This window comes from Mustela nivalis (genome assembly GCF_964662115.1).
Source record: "Mustela nivalis genome assembly, chromosome: 14".
Taxonomy (NCBI): domain Eukaryota; kingdom Metazoa; phylum Chordata; class Mammalia; order Carnivora; family Mustelidae; genus Mustela; species Mustela nivalis.
The window spans coordinates 54,785,872-54,805,515 of NC_139033.1; the positions used below are offsets into that span (position 1 = coordinate 54,785,872).

Consider the following 19,644-nt stretch of genomic DNA (forward strand, 5'->3'; position numbering starts at 1 on the left):
ACAGCTCAGAAGGCAAGGCCCTGGCGGCGGCAGTGAAAACGCAGAGCCCTCTCCTGCGTAAGGAAGGGGTGTCTGCAGCGAGGGTCTTCCGTCAGTGGTGTTTTCTACACAGAGAAACAGCACATGGTCGACAGGACTCTCCCCTGGTTGGGCTTGAGTGTTCGGAGTCTCAAAAGCTCGGTAGCAGATGCGGGCACCTTCCTGATACTGCTAACTGCCAATTAATGAACCACTGCCAAAAATTTAAAAATAAAATAAAACAAAACATAAAATAAAATAAGGAGACAAACCATTGCCACTTTAACGAGAAGCACTGAGGTAGAGAGCCTCGCTGAAGGATTCTGCATCTTTTCATCTTTCCTGACCAGGAAGCACAGTTCACACAGTTCACCATTGGGGGCCCTGTACAGCCACTGAGCTCCTCTGCCCCGGCACAATCCCCTCGGTGGCAGGGAGGCTCTCCCTCTCTCCTACTGGGCCACCACAGGGCTGCTTACTAGAAACAGCTTTCTTGGCAGGGTTGAGTTCTTTCCTCCTAACTGCAGCTATGTGGCAGGTTCTGGTAACTGGATTCGTCAGGCCTCGAGTCACGCCTTTCCCTTCTGCTGCCTCCACTTAGCAAAGAGAGCCCTTTTTAGAGAGTTCCTTGTGGACAAGGGGCTTCTGACAAAAATGTGGCCTTCCTGGGGTGCCTGGGTGGCTCAGTTGTTGAGCAGCTGGCTCTTGATTTCAGTTGAGGTCACGATCTTGGGGTCCTGGGATCGAGCCTGGCATTGGGGTCCACACTCCGTGGGGGATACTCTTGAGATTCTCTCTCCCCCTTTCCCTCTGCCCTTCCTCTGTGCCCACCCCCTTTCATAAATAAATCTTTAAAAAATAAAAAGGGACCGTCCTCATAAGGGCTGATGTCAACCAGCAGAGCCATTCCCCTCAACCGAGGCTTGGCTGCAGACCAACGTCGAGGTTTACCCTGGTGTTACAGTGTAATGACATACTTATACATGCTCCTAGATAAGGGTCAGAAGAAGAAAGATAAACACGTAGATGGTTATAATATTAATTCGATAGAGAGGTGTGTGTATTTGCTTTAAACAGAACAACAACAACAAATCCATACCATGTGAACCCACTATTCAAAATCAGGTAATTTTTGGTTTCTTCCCTTCCAGGTGGTTCGACTTATAAACATCCATAAGCCAGGTGGACAGTAAACTGGAGGAGTATCCCTCACCCTTATCCCTGTGCCTCTCCCTGTTCTAGGAGTTGGACCTTTGTGAAAGGAAAGCCAAAGATGAGAATCTCTTCAGACACAAAGACAGCCGCAAAAGGAGGCAACATCGGGACCAAGTGTAGGGTTCATCTGTCTACACAGCCCATAGAAGCTTCCGAGTTTTAACTACAGTACGGATAGAACCCATCCAATCCATCCTTATGCTGACAACTCATAATGAGCATCTACCACATGCCCAGGAAAAGATGGAAGGAGGGGGGGCAAAAGGAGGCGACGCCCTAGCTTCTCGAACGCCGTGGAGCAGAACCAGGAAGCTGAGGAACTCTCATGCACACACTTGGCATTTATCAAGAACAGAAACAGCACTGACTGAAAAATATGTCCTAATTTTTTTTTTCTTCATGAACCCTGCATTTTCTCTCTTGCCCTCTGCTGCTGTGGCTCCTCAGGGCCAGGGTCTCTGAGGGGAGGCCTCGGTTGGCTGTGCTGGGTAGCCAGAGACCAGGAGCTCGAGACGTTTTCACTCTGCCTGTCTCATTCAAGTCCAGCTATGGACGTTTGAAAGTAAATCATAATTAACATACTTGTCCTTCACCCAAGGGAAAAGGAAAAGCACTCTTTCCCCCCCTCCTGTGAACGTGGAAGATGGGAGCTGAGGGGTTGCAGGTATACACAGAGATGAGGGAACAAAACCGAGATGAGACGTGTGGGACAGGCCTGGGCACTGCCCCTGCTTGACCATGTCCTAGAGAAACGGACATTATTTGACAACGGCTCCACAGCTTTGAGTCTCAAATCCTTCTGTTGCAAAATGGAGATAAGACTGAAGAATATTACATGTCTTTTTGCAGCTCAAACCTTGATATCACTGATTTCTTAGCTAGCACTAATAATTCCTGCTCTCCCTTACCACATTTTTATGGGATCAAATAAAATTATTTATATGAAGGTTGACAAAAATACTGTAACCAGAGAGCATTAATTTTATGAACTGGAACAATGCTCAGTGCTTCAGACTCGACACGTGCCTCACTTTATACAGAAGGAAGGAAGGAAGGAAGCAAGCAAGCAAAGTTATACCAATAGCTTTCAGAATCATTCTTTAAAGTGCAGGTCCTGGACCCACCCCAAACCTACCAAGTCAGAAACATGAGGACCCAGTGAGGAATGTGAGCTTCTGACAAACGCTCCCAGTTAACAATCCAAGTTGGAAAAAAAAAAAACTTTTTCCCAGGAAATAAACTGGCCTCTTTGGTTTTGGGTGACTTCCTGCTAAAATGCAGGCCCACTTAGTGTGGTCTTTTCCTTACCAAATGAAAGAGATTGTCAAGAACTTAATGGAAAGTAGCTTTTTTTTTTCTCTTCCTAGTAACTAGGAAGAGATGTAAGGTAAAAACCAGTCAAGTTAGCTCAGTCACTAATGAGTTCTTAGGAAGTGATAAAACCTTATGTGAGTGTTATTTTTTGCTACAGAAAGTCTTTATCACACATGCTGTGATGTGCCCTGGGTGTTATACGCAACTAATGAATTGTTGAACACTACATCAAAATCTAGTGGTGTACTCTATGTTGGCTAACTGAACATAATAATAAAAAAAAGAAAAGTTAAACAAGTTAAGAGAAAAACGAAATAAAAGCTCTCGGTATCCAAGTTCCCGGAGGCACTGCCAGGCCTCCCTTGCCACAGGGAGGTCATAACTTACCCCTCAGGATGTAGTTCTGATAGTTCTGGTCCGCCTCAGCTCCCACCTTGATCAAACACGTCAGACCTTCAGCCACCACAAATTCATGCACCAAATCCTTGTCATCCTAGCAGGAAAGGAGGGAGGAAAAATAAAAAAACTAACTTCAAATACTGTCCTCATCCCTCCTCCGTCCAGGTTGTTAAAACTACGGACAGGCCTTTGAAGCCAGACTGACCTCTGAAGATTGTTCTGCTCTATTCAAATGAGGCATCTAGAGCTATTGCCAGAGGAATTTTACAACCAGTCTCCACATTGTTGGTTGCCAAAGACCAATGATTGCCTTCTGGACGATCTAATAAAGATCCAGCAAATGAATCCCCTGTCAGGAATATTTATAGCGCTCTGTTTTTCATTCTTCAACAATCACCAGGCCCTGCCTCCTGACAGGTCCCCAGGGATGGGCCACATGAAGCTCACTGGGTTCCAGCAACAGGAAATGTCCGATCGCAGCACAGACCATCAAGGGGAGGATTCAAAGCCACTCGCGTGTTCCAAAAGGCAGTCCTTAAGGTCAGCGGATACAAGGGTCTTGAAAATGGTATCTAAGGGAGGAAGCGGACACCTCAACCTCCAAGAATGCTCGCAGGACAAGCTGGGAAGCAGAGTGCATGACCAGTCGTGCGCCGGGGACAGCCATGTGTCCCCACAAAGGGGCCATTCTGACAGGCCAGCAGACTCAGTTCCCAGAAGGCGAGGCATGGAAGGAAACTTAGGGACCATCTAAGTTGATGGTTCTCAAAGAGCAGTGCCCAGACCCACAGGCGGCATGAGCATCACCTGGGCACTTGTTAGAAATGCAAATGCCCCAACTGCCTATCTAGAAATCTCTACAGTGAGGCTCAGCAATGTATGCTTACTGCATCCTCCCAGTGACTCGGGGGTGCTCAGATGGTCCTCACCCCTGACTCCTTCACACTAGGATTACCTGGGGAACTTTAAAAAGGAGGAGAAAGCAGGACCCTGCGCAGATGGATTTCATCAGCGTTTTTAGGGCTGGGGCCCCAGCTCTGTTACTAAATTCCCCAGGAAATTAGGGCAGCCAGTTTAAGGACCACTGACATAAGCCCACCTTCTCTTTATAGATAAAGACTCAAAACATTGGCCGAGATCACCTATGTCCAGCCAGCCCCATCATTTTCTATAGTACCAAGTCCTAGAGAGCTCTCGGAGAGGGATTCTTCCACTACTACTTCAGGAGATTTCCTCAGTTGGACTCTGCCTGGTCTCAAATGCAGCTAGCCTAAGACTGGAACATTCATCTTCAATCGTAACAACAGAGCAAAAATTAATTTTTTAAAAAAACCTCAGTGATGTAAATAGTAGAAAGCTTAATGGAATAATGAATGGTTTTTATTATAGGAATGGCCAGCAACCATGGTTTATCTCCAAAAAAGAAAAAGATAATTTAGAGAAACGGGCATAATTCTCCTGTCCCTCTGTGAAATCAGTCCCTCATTCTGATTTTATGGCATTTTCCAATTATATGGATGAAGGACTTGACCTAAATGTGGGCAGGCCAGGCAAAGGCCCCCTTTGAACCCAGAAAACACTCTCAACGTTCAGAGGGCACTGGGGGGAGGTGGGGAGCAAAGCCTGTGCCCTGAAGGTAATGAAAGGCAGCTGTGTTAACTCAGACTTCAAGATAATCATGGTTTTGGAAGCAAGGAAAATGGGACAATATCATGAGTTTTTGGAAAATTACTTTACACTCGTATGTATAAAGGAAATAAAAATAATTCTCCCTCCATCCATATCCTTTTCCACCGGCATATGTGAAAAGTGAACATTTAGATGAGCTCATGTCTAGTCAGAAAGTTTTTCCAAGCATGTAACAAATGTTTATTACTTTAACTAAAACTAGATTCACACATGACTTCATGGTGAAAAAGTGAGAACAAGCTCTCAAGAAATCGCTCAAGCTAATCACTAATATTAATACAGCAGAGTTGGCTGCCTGGCAAAGGTCCTTGGAACAAACACGAACAGGGGAGACAGTGTTTATAAAAATTCAGAAGCTTAACTACAATTTATGTACATATGTAGATAAGGCAATAAGTAATAGACATTCATGGATAATAAATTGTGGAGAATGCCCTCCAAATTGTCAATGCTTGAGATTTTGAACATGTATTCTGAAATACTTAGGCATTAATAAATGATTTTTAAAACATTGGTTTCCAATTAGCATGAAGTCAAAAGGTTAACACCACTGATAAGAGATGATCCCTGCATTTCAGAATTTTCTACACTAGCCATACTTTAAACTGTTATATATATATTTTTAAATGTCTGTTAGTCAAGGAACATTCAACTCAATGCAAAAGACCAGGGACTTTGTATTTTACACGCTTATACTCTAAGGTCCAGAAAGAACCCCTGCATGTAGAAAACAGGAGATGATGAAAATGCAGACTGTGGGCGTGGGAGAAGGCGATCCAAGCCCCAGAGAGCTTGAAGTCTGCATAATCCATTCAATACCCAATGATGGTTTGAGCTGTTCTGTGCCCACGTGTGTGGTCTTCCAAACAGATTATACACCGTGGGTAGCAAGGATGTTCTTTCTTGCCTACATAATGCTGGCTGCTCAGAAATATCTGTTTGATGAATCAATGGTAGAAAAAACATCCCTGAGAATTCAGAGTTAACACTACAGAACAAACTTGGTGAAGGAAAATGCAACAAAGACCCCGAACATGTTTATTTTGTTTTAAGTTTTCTCACCATGGAACACTTTAACCATATACAAAAGAAGACAGAACAATTTAGTGAACCCCAGGTGCCAATCAATCAATTCATACCAATCCTGTTTCTTCTATCACCCCATACCAATTTGTCTGTCTGCTGCCATGTTAATTTGAAGTGGATCCCAGACATCACATCATTTAATCCAAAAATACTCCAATATACATCCCCAAGATGCAGAAACTCATTTTAAAATTATGTACTCACAATAAAAAAGACTAATACTTTATTATTAAATGTCTAATCAGTGACCCAAATTCTGTTTCATAAATACCATTTTGTGTTTTTATGTGTTTGTGTCTTTGTTTTGTTTTTTTTACATTTTGTACCATGATCCAAATAAGACACACATGTGGATTTAAAGGTCTTTTAATTCACCCTTTTTGCCCCTTGAAATTTATATGTTAAAGAAACTAGGTTATTTGTCCTCTGTAGCCTACAGTCTGGATTTTGTTGACTGCACCAATGTGGTGTAGATTAACATGCGCTTCTTAGATCATTTATAAATCGGTGTGCTGCATATGGAGACATGATGAGATCTAGAGTTGATTTTGTTGGCTTAACCACATCATCAGTGATAATGTAAATTCCCATGAGGAACCACAGACGATTGTATCTCATTTCCACCATGTAAGCAGGCCTTATGCTCAATGCCTTGATCCGTTCACTGAGGATTGCGAAATTGTGATACTTTAATTCTGTTATTCTCCCTTACTTATAAGCTAGAAGATTATTACAAATAATACTCCCTCAATTACTGTTTGATTATCCTAAAGTTCACATAAAGAATTTACTGTTTTTGGTGTAATTATAAAACTCCTAGAAGAAAACATAGGCAATAATTTTTTTGACACCAGCCCTAGAAATATTTCTCTAGACATCTCCTAAGGCAAGGGAAACAGAAGCAAAATTAAACTACTGAAGCTACATCAACATAAAAGTTTTTCACGGTGAAGGAAACCATCAACAAAGCAAAAAGGCAACCTACTAAATGGAGGAGATATTTGCAAATGACATATCCGATGAGGGGTTAACATCCAAAATATATAAAGAACTTATACAACTCAACACATACAAAAAACAAATAATCCAATTCAGAGCAGAGGACCTAAAAAGACGTTTTTCCAAAGGAGACATCCAGATGGCCAAGAGACCAACAGACACATGAAAAGATGCTCAACATCACTCATCATCAGGGAAATGCAAATTAAAATTATAATGAGTTAACACCTTGCATGTCTGACTTGCTAAACTCAAAAATGTACAACTCAAAAAAAAAAATAACAAGGGCTTGTAAGGATGTGGAGAAAATGAAGTTTCCTCAAAAAAATTAAAAATAGAATTACCATATGATCCAGTAATTCCACTATGGGGTATGAACTAAAAGAAAATGAAAACACTAATTCAAAAAGATATATACACTCCTATGTTTACTGAAGCATTATTTAAAATAGCCAAGATATGGAAGCAACCCATTGTCCTTCCACTGATGAATGAGTAAAAAAGATGCACTGTGTGTACACACACACACACAGTGGAATATTAGTCATAAGAAAGAATGAGATCTTGCCATTTGTGGCAACATGCATGAACCTAGAGGATACAGTTCTAAGTGAAATAAGGTCAATCAGGGCAAGACATATACCATATGGTTTCACTCATTCTGTTTCAAATAAAGTCATTTAAAAAGTAAATAAATAAATTCAGGAATATAGAGTTTTTAACTTAACCACTTCTACCTTTCTTTTTTTTTTAAAGATTTTTATTTACTTATTTGTTAATAAGAGACACAGAGGGAGCAGAAGCAGGGGGAGCAGCAGCAGAGGGAGAGGGAGAAGCAGGCTCCCCACTAAGCAGGGATCCCAATGTAGGGCTTGATCCCAGGACCCTGGGATCATGATATGAGCTGAAGGCAGATGCTTAACCTACTGAGCCACCCAGGTACCCTTCTTCTACCATTCTGTCTTCTTTCTCCCACATACCAAGAATCCTAACCCTGAAGACCTCTAAGAATGACAAAGCTAGAACACACACACCAGTCTCAGAATAGCAATACAACATCAGCAGCAACAAGATCATTATGAACAGCTGATTGTGTGTGTGGTTTCTTTTTGTTCTTAGAGCAGATTTACTCAACATACACAGATCGCAGTGTTTTAAAGCCACTGGGAATAACGAACTCTTCTCTGTTCAGTTCAGCCACCAGCCGGACACTCAATGAGGTGAGCACAGGTATGAAAGAAGTCAAAGCTCAACAGCAACAGCAGGCAGGTTGAGAAACTCTGGGTCAGGGTGAGGAGTGGCAGGAGCATGGCCCTCTGATGGCACAGTGAGTCCAGCCCAAGTGTAGCTGGGGATCTGAGTTTAAAAGAAGGGTGTAATCGAGGGTAAACAAGTTTTATTTTGTTCAGCTAAGGAACAGAGAGATATACAGATGGAAATTGCTAAAGACTGAAGATATAGGCATCTTCTAGAGGACTATCCAATTCACCTAGTCCATTCACCCCAAAGACCTGGCAATGAAATCCAGGGAGCTTGTATATAGCTAGACTCAGATGGATGCCCTGTAGTATCTTAAGTTCTATACCAGATATAGGGAACATCAGAGGTATTTGAAGGGACCGAGAGGAGTCACTTAGGGAGAGGTACCCTAGCAGGACGAGACAGCAGGAGATAACCTGAGAGACAAAGAGAATGGACGTGAGGTGGCACCATATTCTGGCATAGAATCAATGGGTCCAAGGGCAAAGGTGCAGAAGAGTATGGCTTGCCCCTAGAAGGCAACCGTGAGTAGAATTTAGGATGCAGCCAAGGTCAAAGAAGTGGGCAGCAAAGGCCACATCCACAGGGCTTCCAGGTTATACTGAGAATTCCAGATGTTATCCAGAATGCTGCATGGAACCATCAGGAGAATAATTTCCTCAAACGTCTCTGGTAGGAAATTAAAGAACAGACTGAGATAGAGAACCAAAAGCTGGCAGTGCCCCAGGACAGCTGTTTGCAATTTTTCCAGAACTAACAGCCTGAAGGCAGACCCCAACCCCAAGTATCTCAGAGATGTGCAGCATGAGGGGGCGATGACATGGTAGGTTCCCAACCGTAACCGTCAGGAAAGCTGAGAGGAATCATGTCCAGAAATGCTGACACTGAAAAGGGACTCTGCTCAGGGAGAAGGTGTGGATGTGGTTGAACAAATTTAAGCACCAGCGGCATGAAAATGTGCAGATGGAATGGATGGTTGACCTGTCTTTTTGCCAATCCCTTCTCAGGAAGACATCCACAAGGAGCACTGCTTCTCTGACACAACTATTACTGATGATGAAAATTTTTTAAGAATGTGGCTAAGACAGGAGCTGAAGGGAAGTGGACCCTATATTCCCTAGGGTCCAAAACCATCACAGAAGGAGCAATGAGCCCACAGAGACACCAGCTCTTGTGAGTGCCATCCTGACTCTGCCAGGGCAGCAGCCTCTTTCTCCTCCCCTGGCTCACTCGCTCTCTCTCTCCTCTGCAGCCTCTCATAAGTGAGCAGCTTGGACCTTGTCTGTACTCCCGTCCTAGGCTCCTGACTTCCTCAGGGCAGGGAAAGAGGAGAGGCTTAGGAGCAAAGGAAAAAAACAAACCCTGAAAGTGGGACATACACATATGCACAAGGGACATGTCCTGAGCAGCATGGTTTGTAACACAGCCAACACTGAGGATAAAGCAAACTGCCTGCCAACAGAAGAACACACAGGGCTACTTGCGCTGTATTCATACCCAAGAACACCCAGAGCCACACCAGCCCATCATGCCTACGCCTGGCCCACGTTATTAAACAAGCTGGAGTACGACACATGCAGCATGTCATATGTGAAGTTAGCAGAAAAGAACACGGACACTGTTGGAGAATCTTCACCACCAGCACAGAAACACGCATGCATGTGACCATCAGCAGAGAGGGGGGACCTGGGGCAGGAAAACGATGCTTGGAATGAGGGAGAAAACAAGACCTCAATTATATCCGTAGTAGGTTTTTCTTTGTAGAAGTCAGAGGTCAATATGGAAAAACATGATTTGATCAAGTTGTCATTACTTCCTAATGTTTGAAATATTTGATATGGTAAAGATACTCTCACTGTGATATTTTGACCTCACTGACATTTTAATCCAAGGAAACGTTTCTTTCTGTAATCAGTAAGAGGTAGAAACACGTCTGTATCCAATTCCATAAGCAATGCACAAACAGGACCTAAGAGCATGCTTTTCTTCTTTTTTACCTGAAATATCTGCTTCAGGGAGAAAAGGGCCCTTCTTAAATCTCGCCCACTGGAGTTGTACAGTTTCTCTGGAATAAAAAACATAACATATAGAATTAATTAAACTGACTCAATGAACGGTAAAAACACAGGATGTGAACAATGAACAGACTTTCCACTGGGGAGGTGAGTAGACAGAAGCCATGGAAGATAGAGCCCTCACATCCACCAGTGCAGAGAATAGCCTGGGCTGCTGCAGGTGGCCGGAAGAGGGGGCGAGAGAGTTGTGGAGGACAAGGCCCCACGTGCACCCTCAGCCCCACCCTCCCTCTCTCCAGACTTCCATATCCAGATGCTTGTCGACCATTGCACTTAATGGCTAACTATATCCAGAAAATTAACCCAGCCAAGATGGAATGCACCCCTCCACCTCCCTCCTTTCTTGCCTCACAGCCCCTGCCCCACCATGCTTTCTACAGCTGGGCTCAGCTTTGAGGCACCTCCCTTTCCCCAGGATCTAACCGTCACCTTAAAAGACCTAAGGACAGTGTAGTGGTTTTCAGGACTGGATTCCTTGGCGATGGCTCTGTAAATAGCTTTAGCTCTGGGTCTACCTGGGCTTTCACTCATGTTTCAAGATGGGTCTGGCCCTGAGCAAGGCAGATGGAGGAATCCCGTATTGGTCTTCTCTGGCTCAAGATTCAGGCCAACTCCTACAACCCCCAGTGTTCTGTTAGTCACATTTAACATGTACTACTTAGGCCAGGCCTAAGGAATAAGGAGGTGACCTTGGCCTAGGACCTATCCTCCAGAGGTCACAACGTGGGATGGAGACAAATGAACTTGCTAAAATTACTAGTTAGCCAATGGAGTAGAGCTCCAAAGTGCTGAGGTCAGGAGGAAGTGAGAAACCAGTTATTCCAGTGTATGTAGAATGCCTGGGAGCATGGACTCTGCTCAGCTTCACACGACTCAAACTTGGCCCTGATCTAGGTGACTCAGGGGTCAGGTTAGGTTCCCAACAGCAGGTACCAGACTGACCCAATAAAAAAAATCATCCAACATGTATTTCCTGAACACCTGCCAGGAACTGTTCTAGGCAGCCAGTAGTGAAGAGTAGACTTAATAAACGCAAGGCCTAAGCAGTCAGAAAGCCTAGATCTCAAAGCTGGTGTCACTCCCTACTTGCTACATAACCTTGAACAAAGTAGTTTATTTTTCTAAGACTCAGATCCCCTGTTTATAAAATAAGAACACGCAACAGCAGATTTAAAGGAAGACAGTTTTTGTGTTAAATCAAACAAACTGATACAGTACAGGGTGATGCCAAATTATTTAAAATGTTAAAGAATAAAACAGTCAAAAGCAGTATCATGCCAGAGGCCAACCTCTCTGAGCTTCAGTTTCAGCATATGGTGGGCGATGCGCAGAACCACACTGCCTGCTTATGTCACAGACTTGAGTGGAAGGACACAGAACACATAGGTCTATAAGAGTTGACAGAAGTCTGGCCATGAGAAGAATATGCCCGCTTGCACAGTAACTTTGGAAGGGAACAGGCTCCCACCTTTGATGTAAAAGGCTGTAGGGTACATGGGGCTCAGATCTGCACGGCCGTAGCTGCCCCCAAAAGCCTCCCTACAGACATCTTCACTCTTCTCATCCACTCTCCACCCAAAGGCCAAAAGGGTTGGGAGAAAATGACCACCTGATGACATCACTGGTCCCATTTAAACCCTTCAATGGCTGCCCCTGCACTGAGAATGAAATCCAAAATCTTCTGCAGGACCTGTCAAGCCCTTGGTTATGCAGCCCCAGCTCCCTCATCACTATGTTGCAGACTCTCTGGTCTCATCCAGGCACTGGGCAGGTCAGGTTCCTCCAGACGCAAAACCTATGAAAACACCCAGTAAGGGATAGAGGCTTGATTGTGTCAGTTTGAGGGTCTAGGGGGTGGGTGGTGTCTGATCCCAAGAGCTTCTAAATAATATGCAGTCCATGATCACTTACTGACTATGAAGAGTTTTGATTAAGACAGAATGCATCACCTTCCTAAAAACAAGACCCGAGAAAACTCCAGAGAAATCAGCCAACCCTAAAATAAACATCTTGTTTATCACAGACCCTAAGACATGAGGCCCAGATAACTTTCAAGCTGACCTCTAAAGTGAGTGCACAGCCTCAGCATACACAAGTAATAAATAAGTGGAGTGGACGGCATCACCCCTGTGTCTGGTCCCGAGGGTGATCACTCCACAGTTTTGGCAGCTAAACCTCTCTAACTTCTCAAATTCTGAGGACAGAAATTTTGATTGTTGCCAGAACCATTTCTAATAAATAAGAATAAATAGATGCAAGCATGGGAATAAGCTCCCCAAAAGAGAAGCAGATTTATCCTATCCAGTAAGAACATCTGAAGAGAGTGTCAATTCCAAGTACCTCTTTATAAGGTAATAAGACTTGCAGTAGACTTCTCTTGTGCATGTCCCACTAGATGACAAGCAGAAGTAGGTCTTAAATGAATTTACAACATCACAGAGTTAGTTACTGATGATGTGTCCTGGCTTCCAATTCATGTGAATGAAAATTATGGTTAATTGTGCTCAGATGGTTAAGGTTTCTGTACTTGGTATTATACTCAAAATCAGGTTTTTAAAAAAGTTTAATTGAGAATGACAATATTTTGTTGAGGATTTTTTACATGTATATTCATGAGGAATATTCATGATCTGTAGTTTTGTTTCCTTCTAAAGGCTTTAATGTTGAAGCAATATGGACTCTCATGAGTTGGGAGTATTCCTTCCTCTTCTACTTTCAGATCAAGTCTATGTAGACTTGATATTACTCATTCCTTAAGTGTTTCGCAGAATTCTACAGTGAAGCCACCTGGGGCAGAGGGAGGCAGGGAGTAGTTCTCTGTATTGGGAGGTTTTAAACTATGAATTCAGTTTCTTCAATTACTATAGAGCTATTCTGATTCTTTCTTCTTGAATGAGCTTTGATAGTTTGCATCTTCTAAGGAATTTTTCCAAATTATACATTTAATTTGTTCAGTGCGTGGGCATAAAGTTGTCATCATATTCCCTATTACCCTTTTATTGACTACGGCAATCTCCTCTCCTACCCTTATTATTGGAAATCTCTCTGTCTCTTTTCTCCACTTAGTCTGGCTAGAGGTATATCCATTTTATCGACCTTTTCAAAGAAGCAGCTTTTGATTTCATTGTTCTTCCTCTTTCCTTTCTGGCTTAATCATTTTCTTCTTTCTGCTTGCTTTTGGCCTATTTTTCTCTTTTTCCCTACTTTCTTAAGGTGGAAATTCAATAACAATTGATCTGAAACCTTTCTTCTTTTCTAAGTAGGTAAGGTTATAAGTATCTCCCTAACTGCTGCTTTGGCTGCATTCTGCACAGTTTGCTATTTTGTGTTTTCATTTTCATTCAATTGGAAATGAAGTGAATGCTGAACGTTTCTCTCCAGTCAAAAGGGAGTAAGTCCTGTGGTGGGGTTTTTGTTTGTTTTGGACCTATGGTTTATTTAGAAGTATACTGTTTAACTTCCAATTATTTGGGAATTTTCACATATCTGTTACCAATTTCTAGTTTCATTTCTTTATAATGAGAACATAATCTTATAGGATATCAATTATTTTAAATTTATTAATGTTTATTTTATGGCCCAGAATATGGTTTATCATGACAAGCAGAAGAAAAGAACAGACTATTCTAGAAATATCCACTAGGCCAAACTGAGTGGTAGTGTTGTTCAGGTGTTCTGTATTTTCACGAGCTTCTGTACATCACTGAGAAAGGAGTGTTGAGATTACCAACCATGACAGTGGATTTTTCCATTTTTTCTTGCATCTGTATGAGTATTTGCTTTAGGAATACTTTGCCTCTCTCTTGTTATGGGCACTCACATTTAGGATTGCTACAGCTTCTAAGTGAATTAACCTTTTATCATTATATAATGTCTTTCTTCATCTCTGGCAATATTTCTTGTTTAAAGTCTATATTTTTAATATTAATATGATCACTTTTGGTTAGTATTTGCATAGTTTCTGATAGAGTTGCAACTTGTTTTTATCCAGTCTCACAATCTCTATCTTTTAATTGATATGCATTCACCATATTTTTAACCTCTACGACATCACCTTTGATGAGAAACATCCTTGTACAAATGCCAAAAATATCTTTGATTGGTGCCAAAACACTCTCTCCCTCCTTTCTTTTTCTTTTCGCCAAGTCTCTTTTAATTAGAACAAAAAGATTTTTTTTTTAAATTTTGCTGGTTTTTTTTTGGGGGGGGGGGAGTGGTGGGGAATGAGGGGGAGAGAGAGGGGGAGAGAGTATACTAAGCAGACTCCATGACCAGGACGGAGACCAGTTTGGGGCTCAATCTCACATCCCTGAGATCATGATCTGAACCAAAACCAGGAGCCAGATGCTTAACTGACTGAGCCACCCAGGTACCCCTATAATTTCTATTTGAAAAGCACTATTTCAATTGCCCTTAATTTAAAAAACTGTTTATAGTCATTCATTTAAATAATTATTCCAACAAATCTGAATAACAAAATAATAATGTTCCCAAATAATTCTTTTATGCAAAACAATTATCACTACAAACTTCAGAGACAGATTCACATCTGTCACTGTGGCTTTTTACTATCAAACGCAGAAGATCAGCTGTCTTATTTAAGGATATTACATATTTTGGCTTAAACGTCCTTTAAAAGGCAAAGTGTTTTAAGTCTGTATGTTAAAAGAACTAGGTGAGGGCTAGATCAGAAATCTTTCCAATATGGCACCTGTTAAGTTGTAGTTTGCTTAATTTAAACCCTTTGTAAAAGCAGTTAGCAGTGAAGCTTCACTTTTATGGACCAAGATATCCTCTCCCACAGTACTAGAAACCATTTTTTCCCCTACACAATCAAGGTTTTTAAGAATGTCATGCATTGGTCTCTGTAACATATGAAAGCAACATTGAAATCATCACCATTGTGGTTGAAATAAAAATGACCACGTTTTTATTCAAAGAGCTATTACTCTAAAGTACTGTCTTTTTTTTTTTTTTTTTTTTAAGGTTTGATTTATTTTTGAGAAAGTAGCAGTCAGGGGCAGGAGACAGGACAGAGCAAGGAGAGAGAGAAACTCAAACACACTCTTCGATGAGCACAGAGCCCAAGGACACAATCCCAGGAGCATAATCCCAGGACACTGAGATCACGACCTGAGCTGAAAGCAAGAGTCGGATGCACAGCAAACTGAGCCACACGGACGCCCCTACAGAACTGACTTTTTATAAGATCACTGATACTATCTTTTTTAACCAAAATCATGGTATGCAATGAAACCACAGTGCTTAACTAAAACTCAAAATTGCCATTTTTAAAACATAATGGTACCAATAGTCTCTAGACCCAACCTGACCTGTTCTATTGGTTCTTCACATACATTTTAGGAGACACCACTGTTCACCTAGAGGACAAAAAGGATTAGGAACCAAGCACGTTTGTAAATGACATAGAGGCATACTTTGGAGATATTCCAAGTTTGGTTCCAGACCTATAGAATAAAGTAAATATCACAATAATGCAAGTCAAATGCACTTTTTGGTTTCCCAGTGCATATGAAAGTTCTGTTGACGCTACTGTAATCTAGTGCATGCACATTAAGTCTTTTAAAAAGTGCACGTATCTAAATTTAAAAATTCTTTATTGAAAAAAGAATGCCAACCACCCGAGCTTTCAACAAGTAGTAATCTCTGATTGTAAATCACCATAACAAATAATGAAGTTTGAAATATTGTGAGAATTACCAGAATATGACAGGGACACCAAGTAAGCAGATGCTCTTGGGAAAAATGGCACCAACACACTTGCTTGATGCAGGTAAAACTTCACTTTGCCATAAAACTTCACTTTGTAAAAAATGTAATATCTGAAAGTACAATCAAGTGCAGTAACACGAGCTCAGCTGGTATAATCTGTCGTTGTGGGAGGCATGGTTCCTGCTGGCAGAGGAGAAGAGTGGACATTTCATCACATCAGCTGTCATGCCCACACCAGTGACTACTGATAGCCTTTGGTGTTCCTTCATGAGCAGCCTCCACAGGCCAAAGGAGAAGCACTGCTTCCCACAGCCCAAGCCCCGGCTTCCTTGATACAGAGCTAACCATGTCTTGGGAGGTGTGGTCTGGAGCTTTCACTGCTGGGGACACTAGGACTCAAGAAATGGAGTGTTCTATCTGTAGCACATCCAGGCCTCATCATACAGAAAGTCAGACTCACTATGGCTGTGCAGGCTTCCCCTTCAGTGTAGACGAGACTATCAAGGGCTTCCCCTAGCACAGGGCTAGCTTGGCAGCTTCCTGAGGGGAGGCTGGACATGGCTCTTGGATGCATTCCCTGTTCAACACTAATCACTTCTCCTTTAGAAGCAGCCCATCTATGCAGAGCTCAGGTGTGATTCTCAGCCGCGGGTTACAGTACATGGAAGGCTTCCTCAGGGAAGGATGACTGAGCCCCACAGGGCTCCCTTGTTCCGCCACAGTATCTGCAGCCTCTGCTTTCTGTGTGGGTCTAGACGTGTGCAGATCCAGGTGCACACTGGGCTTCAGCCTATGGGTGATGCGACAGAACGTGGGGTCCTCTGATTTTCCAAATACACCGAATGCATTGTGCAGTCTCTTCTCATGGGTCCTGAGTCCCAAGAGAGGGAATTCCATATGCCCCTATTGCCTGAAAATCAGGCAATGCTGAAGAAAAAAGGCATCAAATGCAGAGCAGGGAGAGAGGTCCAGAGCCCACCCTATGCTAGCAGGAGGGTAGCTTCAGAGTCTTCTCCTATATGCAAACGAATTCAGAGTGACTCTCCCTTTTCCTCTTTGCCCACCTACACTGTAAACACGTGCCAAGGAACACACAGCCTCTACTGGAGAGACAGTACAGAAGACGATGGCTCTCACTGTGCCAGACTCTGTATAAGAGTCCTGAGGCAGCACTTGGAGTAAGGTGGCAAAGCAGGGAAATGTGCGTCCCTTCCTGGCAAAACAAAACAAAAACAAAAACAAAAAAACCCACAGCATCTCAACTCAAAGCTGAACCCTATATGTAAAGGGCTGGGCTGGGCTCCGGCTGGGATCCAGGAGATTTGCCATTCTCCCCAAGCCTGGAGATGGCCAGGTGGGAGGTGTGCAAAGAGAAACGTGCCTCCCTCCAGCACCGCCCCAAGGGTGGGACAGTAGCTGTTGAGAGCTCAGAGAGCAGAAGGTCCCAGGGAAGATGAAGTGCCAGTTCCAGCCGCTGGGGGAGCTATGGGGCCAATTGATTCCTACTGAGGTCAAGCACAGCCTGTGATGGGCCAATAAATGAAAGTATTTATATGTTTTCCCACCTCCTTCCAAACTGAATCTACCCAGGGAACAGTCAGATGTATAGCACTAGTCTTTGAGGAAAAGGCCATCAGGAGCCTACATTTGGTGGGGAAAGGAGGAAGGACCAGAACATCATTTGTTAAAGTCTTTATAACTGCCCCCATCTTTTCTCTCCATGGTTCTTGCCTTTTAAAATGAAACATGTTCTTTTAAGAGATATGATTAAGGTATTACACTTTAAACCAGTTTATAATGATGAACAGAGGGCAAATTAATTTAAGGCCATTAGGGACCATTCCTGTTCCTTCATTGGAAAGGAAACTCGCATGGCCCACCCACATGAACACTAAAAGGATAGCCACAGAGGTCCTGTGTTTCCTGCTAAGGACGCAGGGAAGAAAACCTAGTGTGGGGAAAGCAGACCTGAACATCAGAAGGAATCAGTGAGAACATGAGAACCAATTTACATTTAGTGAAAGAGCGTGGCGGGAGGAACACAGGGCATCTGTGAGTGTGCCAAGGAAGTGGGGGAGTGAAAGATACATCGAGAACATCATGCTTCAGACCCATAAAACTCACCGACTTTAATGCTCATAATTTCAGCACACCCTTCTTTCACCCAGGGCCCAAGCCCATTAGCCAAGCTCTCTATGCAAACACTCGGACCAGGACCCGGGAGACCCCTCTCTGCGCAGATGCAGCAAGAACTTTCCTCAAGCTGCCACAAAAGACACCACACTGAGGAGATTTAGTCACAGACAAAATGTGTGCACCTGCATCTAAAACTCATTTGGCACCAGCTACAGAGAATGTGACCACCCTGATTTTTCGGACAGAGCAGAGGGACAGGCGCTCTCCTCTGCCAGGCATTAGCTTCGAGATGTTTCCTCCTCAGACTCACTCGTCAGAGAGAGCTGGTGAAGAACAATTCTGCAGTGGGACAGAAATCACTAGCCAGGCTTAGGTTACGCTCCACTCCCCAGTCAGGAAGGCGGCGGCCCCCAAGGAATTCCACTCTGGCCATTCTTCCCATGAATTTGAGTAAGCCACCGACACACTGATGACCCGAAAGTACACCCCACTTCAACCTGCAACTGCTGTCTCATTATGACGTGTTGATATTTTAAAGAAAACCACTGAAGTGGCACTGGAGAAAATTTTTCAGTGAAAGCATGGCTTGGTCCGATTTTAGAAATCCTGCCTTCCCAGCAGGGTTTAAGTGCTTTGGAGTCACAATTTCAAAGTTATATACAGGCCATCACAAATGTTAACATCAGAGGGTACAGGGACTAAGTGTGCTCCCCCAGGAACATTCCATGGACCACGGGGGAAAAGCCTGATCTAACCCCGCCTCTTCAGCTGAATTCGTGGCCCCAGCTCTGGAATTGTGGGTCTAAAGGAGTGGGGGAGAGGGACCAAAATCGGCTCGCAGAAATGGAAACTGGCTGTTATGTTCTGTTCGTACAATACAAAGAAAATGGGCCACAGAAACTCGCCCACATCTTAAGCACGACGTCCACGTCACCATGTTAATTCAGAGACAAATCAGACAAATCACACACGTACAAAAGCAAAGGCTCATGTTCTGGAGGTCGGCTCAGAGAAGTACCTGTGGGATGGTGGGGAGCAGGGATTCATGAGGGCTCCCCCTGCCCCCCATTCACCAGGAGGCGGTCCATTCAGCCTGAGGATGAAGAGACTACATGCAAATGATGGAGAGGCCAGGAGTTCTGTGAGATCACCTTATTTAAACCCAAAGTCCCTTGGAGTACAATCGGTTTAAATATTTATGTCACATAATCCTTATACAAATCCCTGATTCTCTCCAAAGCAGATGTGGAGGAAGACCCGCTCAGGCATCTGGAGTTGAGGGAGGGGGACAGACGTGCCCCCACGTCATGCCCAAGCTACGTGAGAAGGGGATGGAAACACAGAGGAAATGCCAAGGACGGGCAGGTGACACCTGGGCACTTGGGGCTGGGGAGCAGAGATCCAGAAGAGGTTAACACGGAACAAACTTCGAGGGTAAGTAAAAATCAGCCACAGAGAGCAGTGTGGTGCAGAGGGGAACCCGAGGACGAGAGAAGAGCAGGGGTGCCGCCTGGGTGCTGCCCCAGGAAGCAGCAGGTTCACTTCGGTGTGGCTGGCACTTGGGCAAGAAGGTTGTGGCAGTGACAGCATGACCCTGGGGGCACTGCGGAGTCCTCGCCTTCATGGTCTCACAAGGCAACAGAGTGAAGTTTCAACTCCGTGTCTCTCTCGGGCAGTGACAGAGGGTGTGGGAGGGATTTCAAGCAGGAAGGACTCTAAT

The 19,644-nt window shown here is 43.6% G+C and overlaps 1 protein-coding gene across 22 annotated transcripts in view; it reads right to left on the reverse strand.

Annotated features, from left to right (window-relative positions):
- The window catches only part of FHOD3 (formin homology 2 domain containing 3), a 456,221-nt gene that overhangs the window by 250,555 nt on the left and 186,022 nt on the right, over positions 1-19,644 (reverse strand). For all 22 annotated transcript variants that reach the window (XM_082699502.1, XM_082699490.1, XM_082699491.1 and 19 more), the window contains exons 4-5: positions 9,978-10,045; positions 2,935-3,040 (exon numbers count right to left, since the gene is read on the reverse strand). In XM_082699502.1, the coding sequence (XP_082555628.1) occupies positions 2,935-3,040; positions 9,978-10,045 (174 nt within the window). The remainder of the gene's footprint in view (positions 1-2,934; positions 3,041-9,977; positions 10,046-19,644) is intronic.